At 38.6% G+C, this 18,592-nt stretch overlaps 1 protein-coding gene across 2 annotated transcripts; it reads left to right on the top strand.

The window, feature by feature from the left end:
• Window positions 1–9,325: 9,325 nt before the first annotated feature.
• On the top strand, window positions 9,326–16,619 carry nr1d1 (nuclear receptor subfamily 1, group d, member 1). 2 transcript variants are annotated; one of them, XM_067372701.1, is made up of 8 exons: window positions 9,326–9,816; window positions 12,674–12,985; window positions 13,065–13,153; window positions 13,262–13,406; window positions 13,736–14,454; window positions 14,544–14,729; window positions 14,839–15,049; window positions 15,704–16,619. In XM_067372701.1, the coding sequence occupies exons 1-8, from the start codon at window positions 9,765–9,767 to the stop codon at window positions 15,898–15,900; spliced, it is 1,911 nt and encodes a 636-aa protein (XP_067228802.1). In that variant the 5' UTR covers window positions 9,326–9,764; the 3' UTR covers window positions 15,901–16,619. The 2 variants fall into 2 exon arrangements, with proteins under 2 accessions (XP_067228802.1, XP_067228811.1); XM_067372710.1 differs by lacking the exon at window positions 9,326–9,816 and adding an exon at window positions 11,920–12,589.
• The last annotated feature ends 1,973 nt before the right edge of the window (window positions 16,620–18,592 follow it).

Raw genomic sequence — 18,592 nt, 5'->3', positions numbered from 1 at the left:
CCCAGAAGTTGGGTCAAAAAGAATAACCCATTTTTCTGGGTTGAAATAACCCAGAAATTAGTTGGTCCCTTTTTAACCCAGGATTTGGGTCAAAAATAACCCATTATGGGTTATTTTTGACCCAGGAGTTTTTAGTGTGCAGGAATAGCAGCTATACCGTATAGTATATCATGGTGATAATACTTATCAATATTATAATGCTGTATGCAAAACATGCAAGGTCAAGGCTAATATGTTTTCAGTTAAGCCCATGTGATAAAACTGACCTCTGTGAACTACAGAGAAACATCAGTCATGTTTTTAAGAATACTATATTGAGAATCTGATTTCTAAATGTTTGACTTATACATGTAAAAATTCATCTTTTATATGTCCTGTTACGTCCCAGGACATATTATTATGATTATTATTATTTGTTACACTGTGGTTTACAAAGGTGTGGGCATGGTTGAATGCCCTGTTTTTGCCTGCTCTCTCTGTGTGTCTGTGTGTGTGTGTGTGTCTCTCTCTCTCTCTCTACTCCTTCTCAGGCCAAATCACCACCACCTGTAGCTCTTTGGTGAGAGCATATTGAGAGTATATTGGGGCAGTTCAGAGCTTGCTGAGAGACACACTTCTCCTCTGCTCCAGATTGAACTCTGCGTTGGAGTCTCTGCTTGTGTTTGCCACTCAGAGACAGTAGTTGTGTGTTAGCAGTGGCTAACTGAGCCTAGCAGTGACCTGTGTTAACAGGAAGCGTTCAGTGATCTTACTGCAAACTAAAAGTTAGGAAAAAGGTATTGTGTTCCTTCTAACTGGTTTGATTTTTACTATTGTGAAGGAAGCTGTAGGGGGAGAGTCCCTGTTTTTGTACAGCAAGGGAGTTGAGGCAAGTGTTTTTTTTTTTTTTTTTAGGCCTTGCTCTCCCTTGAGCCATTGCTCTCCATTATCCTATGTTATGCTTTTTTTTTTTTTTTTTTTGTAGTAGTAGTAAATAAAATCCTTTCTTTGATATATCATCTGATGTCATCTTTTCTCTGGGACAGAGGATTGAAGTGTGTTCTCCGGAATAGGGATTAGGGCTGTGTGGCGCAGTTTGAGGTGTCTTGGCAAAAGGGGAGATTGAAACTTTGTTTATCAGTTTATAAGTGCCTTAACAGGTAGCAGACTTCCTAGCTCTTCCATCCAGATAGCAAAATTCTCTTTTTACTGTAATTTCTATTCCTTATGTTCTATTTTTTTTATCATTCTTTATGTAAAGCACTTTGGATTATCATTGTGTATGAAATGTGCTATACAAATAACATTGCCTTTCCTTCTTCTTGCCTTTTTTCTTGTTTATTTATGCTTTTTCCTTTTGTTACTCCCCTCCGGACCCCTAGACCGGTAGGGGAAAGTAACAGTCTATGGTAGCTCTGTTAAAGGTTTTCAGAGCTGGAAAAGGCAAACAAGGACTGAGTTTCCATGTCCATCAGATACTGAAAAAAAACCAACAAAAAAACCCTTTTGTTTTTAGCCCTTCTCTTGGTTCTTTTTGGTCTGAACAGTAGACTAAATACAGCTAAACAGCAAGTAAAGCCACTTGAATGTGAAGAACAAGACCACATTTATCAGCATGCATGCTTCACCAGTCATTAGTTATCCAGACCACACATTATGCCGAACAAAAGAGGAAAATCAAGTTGCTGAGCAAATGACTCCGTATCAGTTGTAAAGGCAACAGGTAAAGTCAAGAGGGAAAAGGCAGTAGATGCCAAGTAAACATGTTATTGTCACATGTGCATCAATAGGTTACTTGTTGACAATCGCACGCATTGTTCCACGAGTCCACCAAAGAGAGGGGAAAAAAATGTTTAAACAAATTTGTTAAATCATGAATGTGAATACAGTATATAGAAATCGTGTGTTTGCATGAATCCACGTTTAAATAGATCGACAACCCAAATACACGGCTTTAGTTTCCCTCCAGACCGCTGAGATGTTTACATTAGCGGATAACCGAGACTACCCGCTTTCCACGAAAAATAGTGCCGGGTCGACGCCCACTTTACTGTTCCACTTCAGAGCTGAAGTCGTAACAGCACCCCCGCACGTGGACCAGCCTGGTGATCGCGCGCATCCGCAGCAGTACATTCGGTGACGACACACCCCTATCACGCTCCTGTGCGTGCAGCACTGTCCTATGTGCGGGACAACTCACATGGCACACGGGGACCCTGCGACTGCAGCGAACAGGGAAGCATGTCTCTCCCTATGATGCCTCATCGATGCACCGGAGAAGTTTCTAATGTCGTTTTTTATATTTGCTTGAGGGATTGAACGCGAGCGTTTCCATCGTAAAGCACATGCCACAGAATAAGCTACTGTGGCGAAGCAAATAACCAGTCGCTATTTGAATTAAGAGTAGAGACGTTCCTGGTCCATTAAACACTAAAAGTCGTTTAAAGTAGGCTATATTAAAATATATGTTTTCATGAAATGGCGGTGTTATGTGCGAAATCATTTTTGTGCAAAACCAAAGAACATCAACCTTAAAATGAGCCTCGTATGAAAAGGATTAACTCGACCACCGGATCACTCCAAGTGCAGCCATTATTTAGCCATATGTGATTAAAGCAGCAACTGTGAGAAAGAAAGAGCGCCTCATTGCAGTCGCTGTAGCTTATTGAGTCACGCGGACAGTAGGTTAGGAGGCGGCTCAAAGTGACCTACATTCATAATGCTGCAGTTTAGTCGTGACATTTTGAAACTTTATTGTAATTATGATATAGATAGTTAAATACAGGGATTGTCTTTATTATTTATTTTTATGGAATTTATAAAAAAGAAAAATCTTTATTAGCCTTTAGGCTATATATTTTTTTTATATTTTAAAAATAATGCTTACAGGATAGGCCTATAACATGGGCTATAACACACATATTTGGTAAAAAGAAAAAAAGAGGAGGGGGGTAAATGGCTAAACACTAAGCTTTTATTATTGGTCTGGAAATTAGCAAAATTTAGGCCAAGCCATTGTCTCAGAAAAACACCAAAGACAGAATTTAGTTTTTTGGCAAAACATGGGAAGTTGTGTGTGGATCACAATGAAACACAAGCTCAATCAATGGTGATGCTGCAGAGCAGTGCCTTTGAAAATCAATATAATAATAAATGCATCTCTGCCTCAGTGAAGTCATTGTGTGGGGAGACTTTTAAACTGCTGGTGTTGGTGAGTTACAGTACTTCACTGTGAGAGTCATTTAATGCTTTGGAGTAGAGGAGAATATCGCAGAATGGCTTGCTTTCCACAAATGAAAAGTTGTTATATAAAGAGGGATGATCAGATGTTATTTTTCGACAATGCTCCTGCCCAAACTGCAAAGACAACCAAAAAGTGGCTTGAGAACAAGTTCATCAGGCTCATGTTTTGGCCTGATCAGAGTCCAGATTTGAACTCTATAGTAAATATTTAGTCTCACATTAAACTCAAATGCACTGGGAAACATTTTTCAACTAGGCCTACTCAAACTGTTTGATGCCATGAACAACACTGACTGTTAAAAAAAACTCTGGGGGTTTATCACACACAGTTTCTGCCAATCTCATGTTAATCTTGCTTACCTAGTAGTAGTGCATCCTTCATATCTCCAAAAAGTCTTTAGTTTTATATTTATAAATGATACATACACTGTCTTTCTGAAAACAGCCGAGCGCCTGGAGGCGTGCTTTTGAGCGAGCTAAAGAGTGATAAGCACGTGCAGCTTTTGTGTAGAGATCATCTACAAGCTATCAATGGTCAGCTAAACAAAATGTATTTACACACTCACAATACACCAGGGCCCGCCAAACATTTTCATCCGGCCCGCGGCACCCCAATCTCCCTCCTCCTCTTTTCCTGGCGGTGTGGCTAAATTTGGTTAGATAGGTGGCTGCAGTGGTGCATGCAGTTGTACGGCTATATACGCGCTGTTCATATCATGCTCCCCCGATTGACCTGAGAAACGTTTTCTGTGCGAATACTTCAGCAATTATGCATGTCCCGTATTTCTGACTTTCTTTTCTGTTAATTGGCCAAACACGCTTGCATAACTATCTGAAACGATTTGGATTCGTTCGGACCGCTCTGTACCCGAATCATCTGTAGATGTTTCTCGGTCAGTAACAACAAATAGCGTTGTTTTCATGTGTTTCACTAGTTTACTTTGAACTACGCAGCACGGCCCAGTGGATAACGGAACGAAAACTTAAAGTAGTCGCACGTTTATTCCCGGTCACCATTATTAAACAACGTTGTGAGATTAGCGTTTCAATTCGACACACACCTCTAATTTACAAACTACAAATGACTCAATGATTAAACTAGTTTTAAATCGGATAAAAACAGCCTCAACATATAGTGTATTGTGAATGATGAACGTAGAACTGGGCCATGAGAGCACAAAACTCTCAGCTCCACTTAACGCTGGGTGCTTTGGGAAGCAGGGTTATCTTTCCCTCACAACCAAAAACACACTTCTTTGGTGACATTGTTGATTTTGTGAAGTCCGGTGACCTGTGGAGAAGCGCTTCCAGGAGAAGTGCCTGTACAAGGAATTTCCGACCCCGTTGATGTCACAGAGGCCCACACTCGAAAAAAAGACTGCAAAGTTTATGAGGATTTGGAAGAGTATTTTTGGTCATTCGTCCAACTCATGTTTTGAAACTTTGGCCATGTTTAGCATGAGAATCTAACTCTTTAACAGTGTAAATAAGTCAGAGTGCATGAAATAGTATAAGACACCCCCCTATTTCGTGCTAATTATTTACTTTATCTAAAGTATTTGTGCAATTCTTGCTAATTTCCTGACCAGTGATTTTTGCATTAAAGGGTTAGTTCACCCAAAAATAAATTCTGTCATTAATTATTAGCATCATGTTGTTCGACATCCGTAAGATCTTCGTTCATCTTTGCAGCACAAATTAGGATATTTTTGATGAAATCAGATGGCTCAGTGAGGCCTGCATTGACAGCAAGATGATTAACACTTTCAATGCCCAGAAAGGTAGTAAAGACATTTAAAACAATTCATGAGACTACAGTGGTTTAAACCTAATGTTATGAAGTGACGAGAATACTTTTTGTGCACCAAAAAATAAATAAAAATAATGACTTTATTCAACAATTTCCTCTCTTCTGTATCAGTCTCCGACGTGCGTTCACTAGAGCACCACTACGCATTATGGTTGAACCACTGTACTAGTCACATGAACTGTTTTAAATGTCTTTTCTGGGCATTGAAAGTGTTAATTATCTTTTTAAAATGCTTAAGACCATTAAAAGACCACTAAATAAGCCAATTTTGGCTTGGCCCTTTGTTTGTTTGTGTCTTTTTGCCCAGGAATGACATTAGCCTACTTATATGCTATTTTGTTACATTTCAGTCGGATCCTGAGAAAAGCGCACGAGCGGCTCACTGTTGCTATGGTTACCTATAGAGCCCTTTTGCTAGAGTCTGTTTAGCACTAGGTGAAATACGCGATAATTTGCTAACTTTGGTGATTACTGAAACGTTTAAAACCCCTGTCTGTTAAAAAGTACTTCTATATCATCATATTAAACATTCATTTTAAGAATAGATTTTGATCAAACATCTCTCCTACTGATTAAAACAGCTCTGAATGAACTCGATGTGTGGCCGATTTGAAATGCAGTGTTTGTATTCTCCGGCTTTGCTCGCTCTAAAGGCATGCATCAATATTTTACCAATACATTTAGATAGTCTTGGCTGTCCTGCCGCCTTTGGTGCGCTCAGAGGGAGGAAAGCCGCAATGATGAGAGGCTAATGAGTGTTCGCCAAGCAAAGACTTCCTCACGTTGTCGAGCACGGGCGCTGTTGCGCCAGACAACACAGAGGACAAATAGCACAGGGATAAAACTACAGCAGAATAGTTGAGATACACAGAGCTGTAATGCCGCTGTGAGTCCAATCATGGTTATCATGATGGTAATACGCACGGCTGACAAGGTGTGGTGCTTTCTGGAGACTCGAGATTATTTTTAAGGTATAACTTGTATGTTTTTGATAGGTCACCTCCATTTTAAAACGAACAATAATAACGTAAATAATGTTATTTATTTATTTTATTGTGATTAAGAATAAATAAAGAACATTAGTTATGTTATTATTGTTCGTATATAAAATATTAAATAAATAACTAAAGTAACTGATCTAGTTTTTGGCAAGACTTTCAATACACGGACTTTGGACACTGAATGCTTTGTTATTCTTTTGTAGTACCACATAAACCATAGGCTGCCACCCTTACAAAAAAGTACTGTGACAGACAGTACCATGCATCAGAAGGTAATACTAGTTGGCCCACTGAAAATCATTATCTACACCCAAAAAAACTTATATGCCTACATTACACATTCAGCTCTTAATGCGTATTTCTAATGGTATAGATCAGAGTACCATGGCATTGCCATATGATGCTCATGAATTCATAAAAGCAAATATAAGGATAAAACTTTATCATTACCGGATTTCCTCTTGCAACTAAATCTTTAATTCTGCTGTATTTAACTGCAGTTGTGATCACGTGCACAATCGACATTTGACTTTCAATGGGGCGTGTCGGGGCGTTAATAACTTCAAAACTAATATAACTTTAGCTTTAGGATTCCTTAAGCTTTTCTTCATTATGGCATAATAAAACTATTGTTGATTAAATCGTTTTTAGTTCGTATCAGGTCAGTTTATTTTGCTTTTTTAAATCTAGCACTAGCCAAATACCTGCTGGTCGGATTATGTTAGGCTACACCGGTGCGTTCCGAGTGAGTTGTGTGTGTGTGTGCACGCGCGGACGGAGTGGTTTTGCATGTGGACTCAGCGATATGTCCAACACAATCGTGCATTTGCTGCGAGACGCGGGAATCTATACGATTACCACTCATGCGATTACGTGGTGCGCGCGCCCGGTCTCATGGTGTTTGGTGCAGGTAACGTGATGTGCAAACGTGACGAAAACTTCACCATCTCGCTTTTGCAGAGGCACTGTTATTATCCCATCCCCGTGATAGACTAAACAAGCACAAAGATTCAGAAACCTGCCATAAAGATATGGTCCAAAAATAGAAGCGACAGGCGTGGTCAGTTCACAACATCAGGCAATACTTGGTGCAAACAGCTCTTCGCCACACCAATGAATCATCTACGTTTATTTTTTATTTTTTTTTCACCCGCTGGGCTGAAAGTCACGTGCAGTGTCACGCAGTGTTGTTGTACAGGTGAGAATGATTAATCATACCTGCAACAACGCGCCCGAAAGATTCACGTGAATGCAACAAGTGGCTCGTGCAGTGCCATGGTCACTGTAAGTGATGTTACTGATATTAGACTGCTTATTGCTGCGAGATGGTCTATTTTTTTTTTTTTTTTAAGTAGCACGACTTTGTTCTCAGGCACGTGCCTGCATGCTGGAGCCCCGAAAGGAGGATAATGGTCTTCCAAAAGCTGGTCAGTTTTTCTCTAAGGGAGGCGCTCTATCTGGGACACAGTGAAAACTTATTTTGGGGGTGAATTGCTGTTTTTGAAAATAACCTTAAATAGCATCAAATGCTGAAAAAGCACGTGAAGTGCCAAAATAACGCTATACATATAGGTTAAAGTTATTATTGGTAACTTTATTATAGGCTACAGTTGGCCTATATAAATTGTGTTGTAAAATATACTTATACCTCACCTTAAACTCTGGTTTAAAGCCGTAATTTGTCCACATTAATTGGTCACCAGTTAAAAAATTCCCAGCGTCGCCTTCAATACCTGTTTGAACAGAAACAGAAGTGCGTAAAAGCATCTTTTGCGCACAGAAAGCATTTTGCCAACAAACAATCGAATCATCTCATATTTCATGGTTTTACAATCATGTAAATGAATATATTTGTCATGATTAGGTCAATTTTCATATATTTTTCTGTGTGTCAGACAAAAGTATCCATGTGTGAAAACTGCAGTCCCCTGCACATAACCAGATCCTCCTCATCTGAGACACTTTTCCACTTTCTACTTCTGTAATACACTGTGATATACTGTATATTCACTCTCGTCTTCGCTTAGCTATATGGAATATAGCAATCAAAATATCAAATCAATATATTGATCACTCAAACTACTTTTGCAAAGGTGGTAATACCCAATGTTCTTATACCAAATATTAAGATAATATGAGACATTTAAAAGTTAGAAATGCCACACTATAAAATTATTATTTTTACATTTTGGAGAGGTGGACAGTTTTATTTTGGGAAACTTTTACTTCACCATCATTCAAAGGCATATCGTACTTCATAAAAACAACATATCGTTCCTTCTTATTCCGAACTGCAGAAATCTCCACCCCCTCTGAGACGCGTGAATGAATGTGTTCAGTCTTTCCAATGAACCTGATGAATTGCTTTACAAATCGCACTGAACGATTCATTCGACATGTAAGGATTTGCGTGTCACTGTCTGGCGATTGTTGGTAAAATAACGCATATTAATATCCATGCATCTTCTGCGATGCTGTAGCAGTTTCAAGTGATAAAAAACTACTGTTTGAATAATGTTTCTCAAATGTTAACGCATTTTTGCCCCATGTGACTTACAATGTATTGTATTTGTAGCCACATATTTAGCTATACTCTAATTTATTTCCTCACTTTAAATATACTTTATGGAATATTCACTCGTTTGCACACTTGAATAATCAGTAACTTAATGATATTTTTGCATATTTAAGTTTAATGTTATATAGTGTATAATATAGCCTACCAAGTTGAGGTAATAAAATAAAAAGTTTGACTATTTGCAGATCAATAGTAAATGCACTAAACTCACGTATTAGTTCAGACTAATGACTGCTGGCTAAATAAATAATCAACATTCATCATATAAAAACGGTCAAGTATTAAAAATTGAGTACTTTGGTACTTTTACTCAAGTAAAACCGAAAATTAGTACTGGAGTAATAGGGTATCTGTACTTTTACTCAAGTACTTGATGTGTGTATTTTGTCCATCACTGCCATTTTGTCTTTTTTGTTTGAATACTGGGAGCAATGGGATGATGGGATCTTCCCATCATGAGATTGAAACCTTCAAAATAAACGTGCAAGGAGTGCTGACAAGTTTCACATTTACTGAGAAGTCTACATCCCTTGCACTGAAAACTTCTTATATAAAAACATATTTCACGCGTAAAACGCAAGCACAGTCATACAAACGTTTCCTCTTGACATCAGGCGATTTCAAACTCCTCATTTTAGACATTTCCCAATACTGAGGCACGCACGTGCGCGGGGAATTTTAAACTTCGTACCAAAATGTGTTGTGGAGAAACTGTGTCACTGGGCCACGAGGTATTCATCGAGGTCACATGGACACATTTCTAGCCTCGTGCAGCGACTGTGAAGTGGGTGCGCCTGCGCTCGTCTCATCCAAGCATGCTCCTTGGAACGAGGCAGCCTAAGCAAAACCGGGCCGACTTGACAGAACAGTTCAGAGCGACACAGATTGGGCGAAGTGACAGGACAGGCGCACTGGCGTATGATACATTTTCACTGAATGATCCACATTTCACATTCGTCTTTGCGCAGCCTTTACCATTTTTTTTACCAGCATTTAGCAGACGCGCATCCATTTTATGCGATTTCAGGAGAGCCATTACTTGGCAGTTATGACTTTATCGTAAAGAAGAACCGATAAGCAAAGCAGAAGTGCATCTGAGAGAGAGAGTGCATCTCCTCTCTGGGTGTTCCATTGAAGATTGTCAAAAACCTGCATGACTTTACTGGGGCTCAACATGACGACAGCAGTAGACCCAAACAACACAGGTAAGACTCTCTGGATGCTTGTTGACCAGTCTCTGCTTAACCATTAAAATGCATGTTAATAAATGTGTTGTATTACGCACCACTGAATGTTGGGCAAACTGATTCAAACTAAATGTATAATCTCTATATATATATATATATATATATATATATATATATATATATATATATATATATATATATATATATATATATATATATATAATGTGTGTGTGTGTGTGATTGATCTATCTGCCGGATTTGACAGTAAATCGACGTAGCCTATGATATTTGGCGGTAGGGCTCAACGAATTATCTCGTTTTTTTTAGATTTTACGATGCATGTTTCTGAAACAAATAATCGCTGAGGTAGGCTATAATGACGAACAAAATATTTCTAATGTGTAGATACTTCATTATGCCTTTATAAAAGTGCCTCCGTGTGTGTGTGAAGACTGATTAGGTATGCATACTTTGCATGTTTATATCGTATTTGGCGTGCGTAATGTTCTCGATATATACAATGTAAATGGCAGACGAAGGCAAGGACATCACGGGTTAAGACACAGTGTTCGCATGAATTTCGGGGAACTAGGTCATAACTGAAAAGTCAGGTGTACGGACATCCCTGTGATGCAGGCGAGCGTCGAAGATCCTCTCTAGATTCACATGTACCGCCGTGCCTAGCCATGTGCTTTTTGTTTTCATTCTTCGCTCTCCGCCTACAGCCATTGGTAAGCGCAGGCGCTCATTACATAATTCCGCCTTGCGATGTGTCTGCCCTCCCAGCGCGAACCCGTGTGTGACGCTGCAGCGTGAGCCATGTGCGCGCTGCGATTGGACACAAGAGCGAGACGCGGGGCAGGACATCACGTTAACCCGTGTTCACAACAAAACTGGGACATGAAATTGATCCAGTTTAACGTAACAGTTTTTTTTCTCCCCCTCTGACATGAATACAGCGTCTCAAAAAAATTTATTGGACCTAACCTAGTGTTTAAACATAGCTTATTTAATAGATTATGAACAGAATATGATGGCTAACTTTAGTTTCTGAAACAACGAGGAAAATGTGTCAGCGTATTTTTATAATTGGTTTTATTTGTCGTTATAACTTGAATATTTCTTATTTAGATTAATTTCATAATTTTAATTAAATGCTAATAAATGTCTGACTGCAAATTCTTATTACGGCTCTCTGGAATGCTCGATTGTGATTGGCCAGTCGTTCATTGACTAATGTTCCTCGTATCACTCCCCAGTAAAAATAATATTGGTTGTTATCGCAAATAGCAGCTATTTATATTAATATATCGCTATGTTGGAGTTTGTACTCTAAGAACATCATTTACCTGTCGTAAATTCACTGCAACGCCCAGTATCGAGTTTCCTAAGGGACACATATAATGATGAACCCTATGTAAACACTGACAGCATTTATTAATGTAGAGTGGAAAGGCTTGCTCATTGCGTGTTGGCGTGCGTGAATGAATGGCGAAGCGGGTGTGTTTTGAGAGGCGTGCCTAATGAACTGAGTCTCGTTGAAAGGCTGTCCTTGTGTGGCGCACGTGGAGGGGAGGCGTGCTCCCCCAATGATACGCCTGAACAGCTCACACGCGCCCCTGTTGTGCTTACACAAGTATTTCCTTTGACAGAATGTTTAGGAAAGTCTTAAGTGTTTGGATTTCAAAACAATTTAATAGCCAGAGAAAGCACATTTTTGAGCACAAGCAGGGTGAAGATCACACTGAAGCCACTTAACAACAACATAAACATCCACAATAAACTCACTGACTAAAAAGTTAAAATAGTCTAGTCTAAAAGAGTTTGACTGATAAATCTAATACATGACAGGAGCGTTTGAGGCAGAACAGGGGAGTCGAGGCTTCAACACGTTTCCATGTTGTGGCTCCACCTGACACAGTGACTTGTTGACCTTTTGTGCTAGTGCACAGTTATGCAATCTCTACACTGGTTTGCCTTTGACATTTAGAATGCTGTCAAGATTAAACTTGCAAAACACTTTGATATAACAACAACACTGCAGTTTATCCGTCAAGCAATTGTTGCGTTCATTACTGTAGTGTTGGTATAGACACTTGAATAATGCTGTATCATTTAATAAGAGAAAAATAAAGGTACAAAGTACACAAAAAATGTAGTTTCCATCAAGTGCGGTGATTAGGTGTGCAGGAGGAAACGAGAGCAATACTGAGTTTAACTGCAGGGGACCAAAGGTTAGGAAAGGCAGGAGGAGGTATCGGACACTAGGGAATAGTATACATGCTAGAGGTGTACACTCTTGCACACTGCACAGTTCCTCATGAGCAAAATTGACTAGTCTTATCTGATTTGAGCTGATGATGTGAACTAATGAGCAGGATATAAGTCGAACGAAAACAGAGTTGTAAATGTTATCAATTCACATGTCTAGGCATGTGCTACCAACCCAGTTGTGTATTTGATACACAGAAATAACATGAGGCAAATGTGGCTTGCTCACAGTGCCAGTGAAACTGTAAACCAAGCCCTCTGAGACACAAACTCAAGGAAAAAAAGGAGTGGTCGCTTTTTTTTTTTTTTTATGTCCCCATTCAGTTTACAATAACAGTTCCTAGAAAGTATCCCTATTTTCCACCGGGACGGATTCTCTCAGCTTCCTTGTTTCCAAAGCACCATCTGTTTTAGTGAAACTCCTTGTGTAACCGATAGAAGTATTTATGGGAACATTTTAATGAGACGGTTTTAGGGAGGAGAACAAAAATACCTGAGAACATTTCCAAATCCCTTCTCGGTGGGCCTCTCTCACTTTTTGTTTTCGCACAGTGCAGCGAAGAGGGAGCAATCTAGTAAGTGTGCTGTTCTTTTTCATCACTAGGTGGGGTAATATCATACATCGGATCGTGTGGGGGCTCTCCCAACCGCACCAGCCCCGTGTCCATGTACAGTGAGAACTCCAACAGCAGCCTGCAGTCCTTTACGCAACCCTGCTTTGGTTCTTCATTCCCACCATCCCCCAACGGATCCCATGATTCCTCTCGCATGTACACCAGCAGCAGTAGCAGCAGCAGCTCGAGTTCTGGATCAGGAGAGGAGGGAAACTCATCATGCTCTAGTGGATCCCCAAGAGGCCGTGATGATGGTGGAAGTGCACGCAATTCACCCAACAAATCAGTTGCCACCCTTACTAGTAAGTGATACTTTACCTGATTAATGTAGAGTATGGCATCCAGGAGAACGATTATTATAACATCTAACTTTCCATCCAGAGCTGAATGGAATGGTGTTGCTGTGCAAAGTGTGTGGCGATGTGGCTTCCGGTTTTCACTATGGTGTCCATGCCTGTGAGGGCTGCAAGGTAAGAAAATAGCATCTGTTTGCATTTGCAAGAGTTTAATAAACATTTTACTTTTTAATTAAAGCTTTTAAATAAAATTTACATTTACGTTATCTGCATTGTCCACAGGGTTTCTTTCGACGCAGCATCCAGCAGAACATCCAGTACAAAAAGTGCCTGAAGAATGAAACTTGTACCATTATGAGGATCAACCGGAACCGGTGCCAGCAGTGCCGTTTCAAAAAGTGTCTGTCTGTGGGAATGTCCCGAGATGGTGAGTATCTGTACAATCAAGCCTTGAGAAATACAGAGAAACAATAACAGAAGAATTTAGGGATGTACTGATATTAAAATTCTGACTTAATAAATTTATTAAATTATTAGTGTTCTTAAAAGATAATGGCCAAAGTAATGTTAAAAGGAGGGAAGTGAGCATATCCAATTTTAGCGGATCCCGATAAATGAAAAAATCTAAAACATCACCTAATATCAGACATAGTACCAATATTTCCGACATTCCTCAAAAAGTTTCTAAACAGAACATTGGCATACAACATAAATATGATACATCTCTGACATTTTCCGTACTCTCTCAACCCCCAGCTGTTCGTTTCGGCCGTATCCCAAAACGCGAGAAGCAGCGTATGCTGGCCGAGATGCAAAACGCCATGAACAACATGGTGAACAACCAGCTTCAGAATGAATTCCAGCTGGCGAGCATCACATCAAACACCCCCTGCTCTTCTTCTTCGTCCCCATCTACCGCCGCCTCTTCATCTCCTTGCCCAGGCCTTACAGTGGGGCCGCAACCCCAGCCTCCCGCAGTGCCTGTAGCACCATCCCCATCCCCCCCGGCCCCAACATCCCCATCGGTGCAACCGGCTCAGAGCCCCCCACCTCTTACATCTTCCCCAACACCGTGCTCCAGCCCGGGAGTAGACAAAACCATTGCCGCCATAACCCGGGCACACCGCGAGACCTTCGTCTACGCCCATGATAAGTTAGGTCCAGCGCTGCTGCCACACAACGGCGAGCTGGACAACCGAAGCATTAACCGCTGCATGGCTGGATACCACCTCAATGGCAACAACACCATCTTCCACCATGATAATAATGTCGCTCATCATTGTAACAACTTTGAGGTGCCAGCAGAAAATGGCCTCCATTTTCAAGCCTCCCAAGCACCTGGACAACATCAGCAGCATAACAACAATGACCAGCGATCTCCAAACGGTAACCTCTACGGCATCCACCACAGTCAGGAGTTAAACAGCAGCCAGGGTCAGAACTGTCCTTGGAAAAAACGCAAAGAGATTCTGCTGGTAAGACCTTTGGAATTCTAACGATGTATTATACTTAGCACCAAGGAAAGGAACTTTTTTTTTATTTGGAATTGATTTCTTTTTTCCAGGCTTGTCCAATGAACATGCATCCTTACTCAGACCCCAACAAAACACCCCAGGAAATTTGGGAAGACTTCTCTCTTAGCTTCACCCCAGCGGTACGAGAGGTGGTGGAGTTCGCCAAACACATACCAGGGTTTAGCACTCTATCCCAAAACGACCAGGTCACTTTGCTGAAGGCTGGGACATTTGAGGTAAGTCAATGGTATTTCAGATAAAACATCTGACTTTTGTCATATATAAAAGGCTTCAGTGTCAATTAGGTTTTACTAAGTATGTTTTATTTTTTAATCTCTCCTGCAGGTCCTCATGGTACGCTTCGCCTCTCTGTTTAATGTAAAAGAAAAAACTGTAACGTTCATCTCAGGCGCCACCTACAGATTGGAGGCCCTGAAAAGCATGGGGATGGGCGATTTGCTGGGAACCATGTTTGACTTCAGTGAAAAACTCAACGCATTAGAGCTCTCAGCAGAAGAACTGGGTCTCTTCACTGCAGTGGTGCTGGTTTCTGCAGGTAGGTTGCGTATTAGTGTTAAAGGGATAATTTACTCAAAAATGAAAATTGTCATTATTTACCCTACCTTATATTGTTTCAAACCCATAAGAATTCGCTTAATCTCCAAAACAAAAATGAAAATATTTTTAATTAAACCTGAGAAGTTGTTTCTATCCCTTCCATTGAAAGTCCAGGTAGAAAATCCAAAAAGGTCATAAAGTTGTTAAACTAATCCATAGGAATCAAGCTGTTTAATCCAAGTGTTGAGAAGAGATATCTTAAGTGGATCTTAATCTCGCTGATCTTAATTTGTGTTTCGAAAATCATCCAAAGCCTTATAGGTTTGAAACCATGTGAAGATGGGTAAATTATGACAATTTTCATTTTTGGGTTCATTCAAAAATCAGAAATCATGTCATTCCAAACATCCAAGACTTACTTTCTTCTGTGGAAAACAAAAAGTATATTTAGAAAAATTGTTTATACAATTAAAGTCAATGGTGCCCAAAACAACACATATAAACATATAAAAAAATATCTTCCACAGAAGAAATGTTTAAATGATGTTTGGGTCAACCCTCCCTTTAATGGTTTGACACTACATATGTATCATATAGTAATTAGCTTGATCCACTACTTAATTTGGTCTCATCATTTGTTTCTGTTGTACAGACCGTTCTGGAATTGAAAATGTGAATTCTGTGGAGATGCTTCAGGAAAGTCTAATCCGGGCTCTCCGAACCCTCGTCAGCAAGAGCGCCCCTTGCGACGCCTCCCGATTCACCAAGCTGCTCCTCAAACTTCCTGACCTGCGCACGCTTAATAACATGCACTCAGAAAAACTGCTCTCTTTCCGCATTGATGCCTGAGGTAGCAAACCACTGCCATGAGAAGCCAGTTAAAGTGGGTCACCACTGAAAGACAAAAAAAGGGTACGAACATTAGAACCCTTTCCAAGAGAACCAACCAGAAAACAAACTAATGCCTTTGGCACTTAAAAGCACTTGACACATTTGAAGGGATGCTTTGGTGCCTAATGGTCGGTCAGTAGCCTTTATGGCTAGCTAACCATATAGGGCAATTAAAAGGGTCTTTGAAACACATTTCATTGCTTACTTGAAATGGGTGGTAATAATGAAGCAGACAAAAACACTCACAAATTGGACTGCATCTACATAGGGAACAAGTGCAAAAAAACTCTTGCAAGGAGTCACAGCCAGGCCAGAAGGATCTCCAGGCCACTTCCAGAGAGGAGACGAGCGCAGCAGAACATCAAGCGTCTCCTCATACCCAGGCCTGGGTTCCAGCTACACCCACGCTCAGAGATTAAATGATCATTTTAGCTATGATGCAAATGACAAGATATATGTGGTATGAACCTTCATGCATATTCACCTCCCTGTGACTTTGTAAAATATTTGTAAATATGATATACATACTTTAAATGTTTTAAAATGTATAATATATTTTTTGTAAAGTTCACATGCTCAACGCAAATGATATATAAATATACGAGCACAGATATACAAGTAGAGTGAATGCATATTATAGAACAACATTCAGAAATGTATTTCAGGTGTCTTCTACTTCATAAAGCCATTTTATGAAACAAGAGTACAGTGTGTTGTCTTTAACTTGTCAAAAAAGTCTGTTTATCAGTGTACTTAATTTTATATATATATATATTTATATATATAAGTTCCTTTACAGTGTCAACAGGGTAATAAGCAAAATATATAATTTCTGTTCTCAATACTAAAGTTAAGGCTGTGTCCTCTAGTGGGAGCTGAAATGAAGCCAGTTCTTTTCTATAAGCGCTGCCACTGAATAAGACTGGAGAGTCCTCTGAAAATAGGTAATTAAATCAGTACAATACTCTTCAAACGTTTGGGGTCAGTACGATGTTTAAGTATAAATTAATACTTTTATTCAGCAAGGACACATTAAATTGATCAAAAGTGACCGTAAAGTCATTTATAATGTTACTTATAAAGTCTCTTATGCTCATTAAGGCTGCATTTATTTCATAATACAGAAAAAAAATTATATTGTGAAATATTACAACAATTTAAAATTATGGCTTTCTATTTTAATATACTTTAAAATATAATTTATTTCTGTGATCAAAGCTGAATTTTCAGCATCATTACTCTGGTCTCCAGTGACACATGTTCCTTCAGAAATCATTCTGATATGATGATTTGATACTTATTATCAATGTTGGAAACAGTTGCGCTGCTTAATATTTTTTGGGAACCTGCTGTGATACTTTTTTTCAGGATTCATTGATGAATAAAAGGTTAAAAAGAACAGCATTTATTCAAAATATGTATCTTTTCTAACAATATAAATCTTATCAATTTAACACATCCATACTGAAAAAAATAATTTTCAAAAAAAAAAAAAAAAAAAAAATTGACCTCAAACTTTTGAACGGTAGTGTATATTGTTACAAAATATTTCTATTTTAAATAAATGCTGATTTTTTAAAACTTTTTATTCATCAAAGAATCATCACACAAGAATCAAAAAAGTATCACAGGTTATAAAACAATATTAAGCAACACAACTGTTTCCAACATTGATCATAAATCATATTAGAATGATTTCTGAAGGATCATGTGACACTGAAGACTGGACTAATGATGCTGACAATTCAGCTTTCCATCACAGAAATACATTTTTATTTAAAGTATATTGAAATAGAAAACCATAATTTTAAATTGTAATAATATTTCACAATATTATTGTTGTTTCTGCATTTATTATGTAATAAATGCAGGCTTGATGAGCATAAGACACTTCAAAAACATTAAAAATAGTAATGTTTCCAAACTTTTGACTGGTGGTGTAAATGCTGTTCTTTTGAACTACCCATTCATCAAAGAATGCTGAAAAAAAGGTATCACGGTTTCCACAAAAATATTAATCAGCACAACTGTTTTCAACAATGATAATACTAATAGTTTCTTGAACACCAAATGATACTGAAGACTGGAGAAATGATGCTGAAAATTCAGCTTTGCCATCACATGAATAAATTAAATTAAAATAGATACCAGCTATTTTAATAATATTTCACAATATTACAGTTTTACTTTATTTTTTTTATTAAATTAATTCATCCTTAATGAGCTCATTAAGCTCACTTCTATAAAAAAAAAAAAAAAAGACTACGACGTTCGAACGGCAAATATATAAATAGAGAAACATTGGAAATATTAAATCCTGGAAATGTATAAAAATTAATGGGCCATTTAATAATACTGCAACCCTAAGAAACAAATTAACTCAAAATACCTAAAGCATCTAAAAGTTCTTGCAAATGGTTATTACTATATTAGTAAATATTATTCAAATATTTAATAATAGTAAATAAACAAGCAGAAAATATTAAGCAAATTGGGAAAAAATTAAAACAGAACAGGATAAGAATACAATGCTTACATCATTCATTAATTATAAAATCAACTAAGTACACTAATTTGAATTCATTTTAACAAATATTTTTTACATATGAAAAAGTGATTTGGAAAGAATGGGGTTAAAGTATGTTTCAAT

The sequence above is a fragment of the Chanodichthys erythropterus genome, chromosome 3, assembly GCF_024489055.1.
Source record: "Chanodichthys erythropterus isolate Z2021 chromosome 3, ASM2448905v1, whole genome shotgun sequence".
In the NCBI taxonomy this organism is placed as follows: domain Eukaryota; kingdom Metazoa; phylum Chordata; class Actinopteri; order Cypriniformes; family Xenocyprididae; genus Chanodichthys; species Chanodichthys erythropterus.
Note: the sequence above shows the minus strand (reverse complement) of the source record. Positions and strands in the feature narration are given on the sequence as shown.

Coding starts and splice junctions, on each gene's coding strand:
- nr1d1 (XM_067372701.1), top strand. CDS start 9,765: ATGACTTTACTGGGGCTCAACATGACGACAGCAGTAGACCCAAACAAC. Junction 13,407..13,735: donor TGTGGGAATGTCCCGAGATG/GTGAGTATCTGT, acceptor CTCAACCCCCAG/CTGTTCGTTTCGGCCGTATC. Junction 14,455..14,543: donor AACGCAAAGAGATTCTGCTG/GTAAGACCTTTG, acceptor TCTTTTTTCCAG/GCTTGTCCAATGAACATGCA.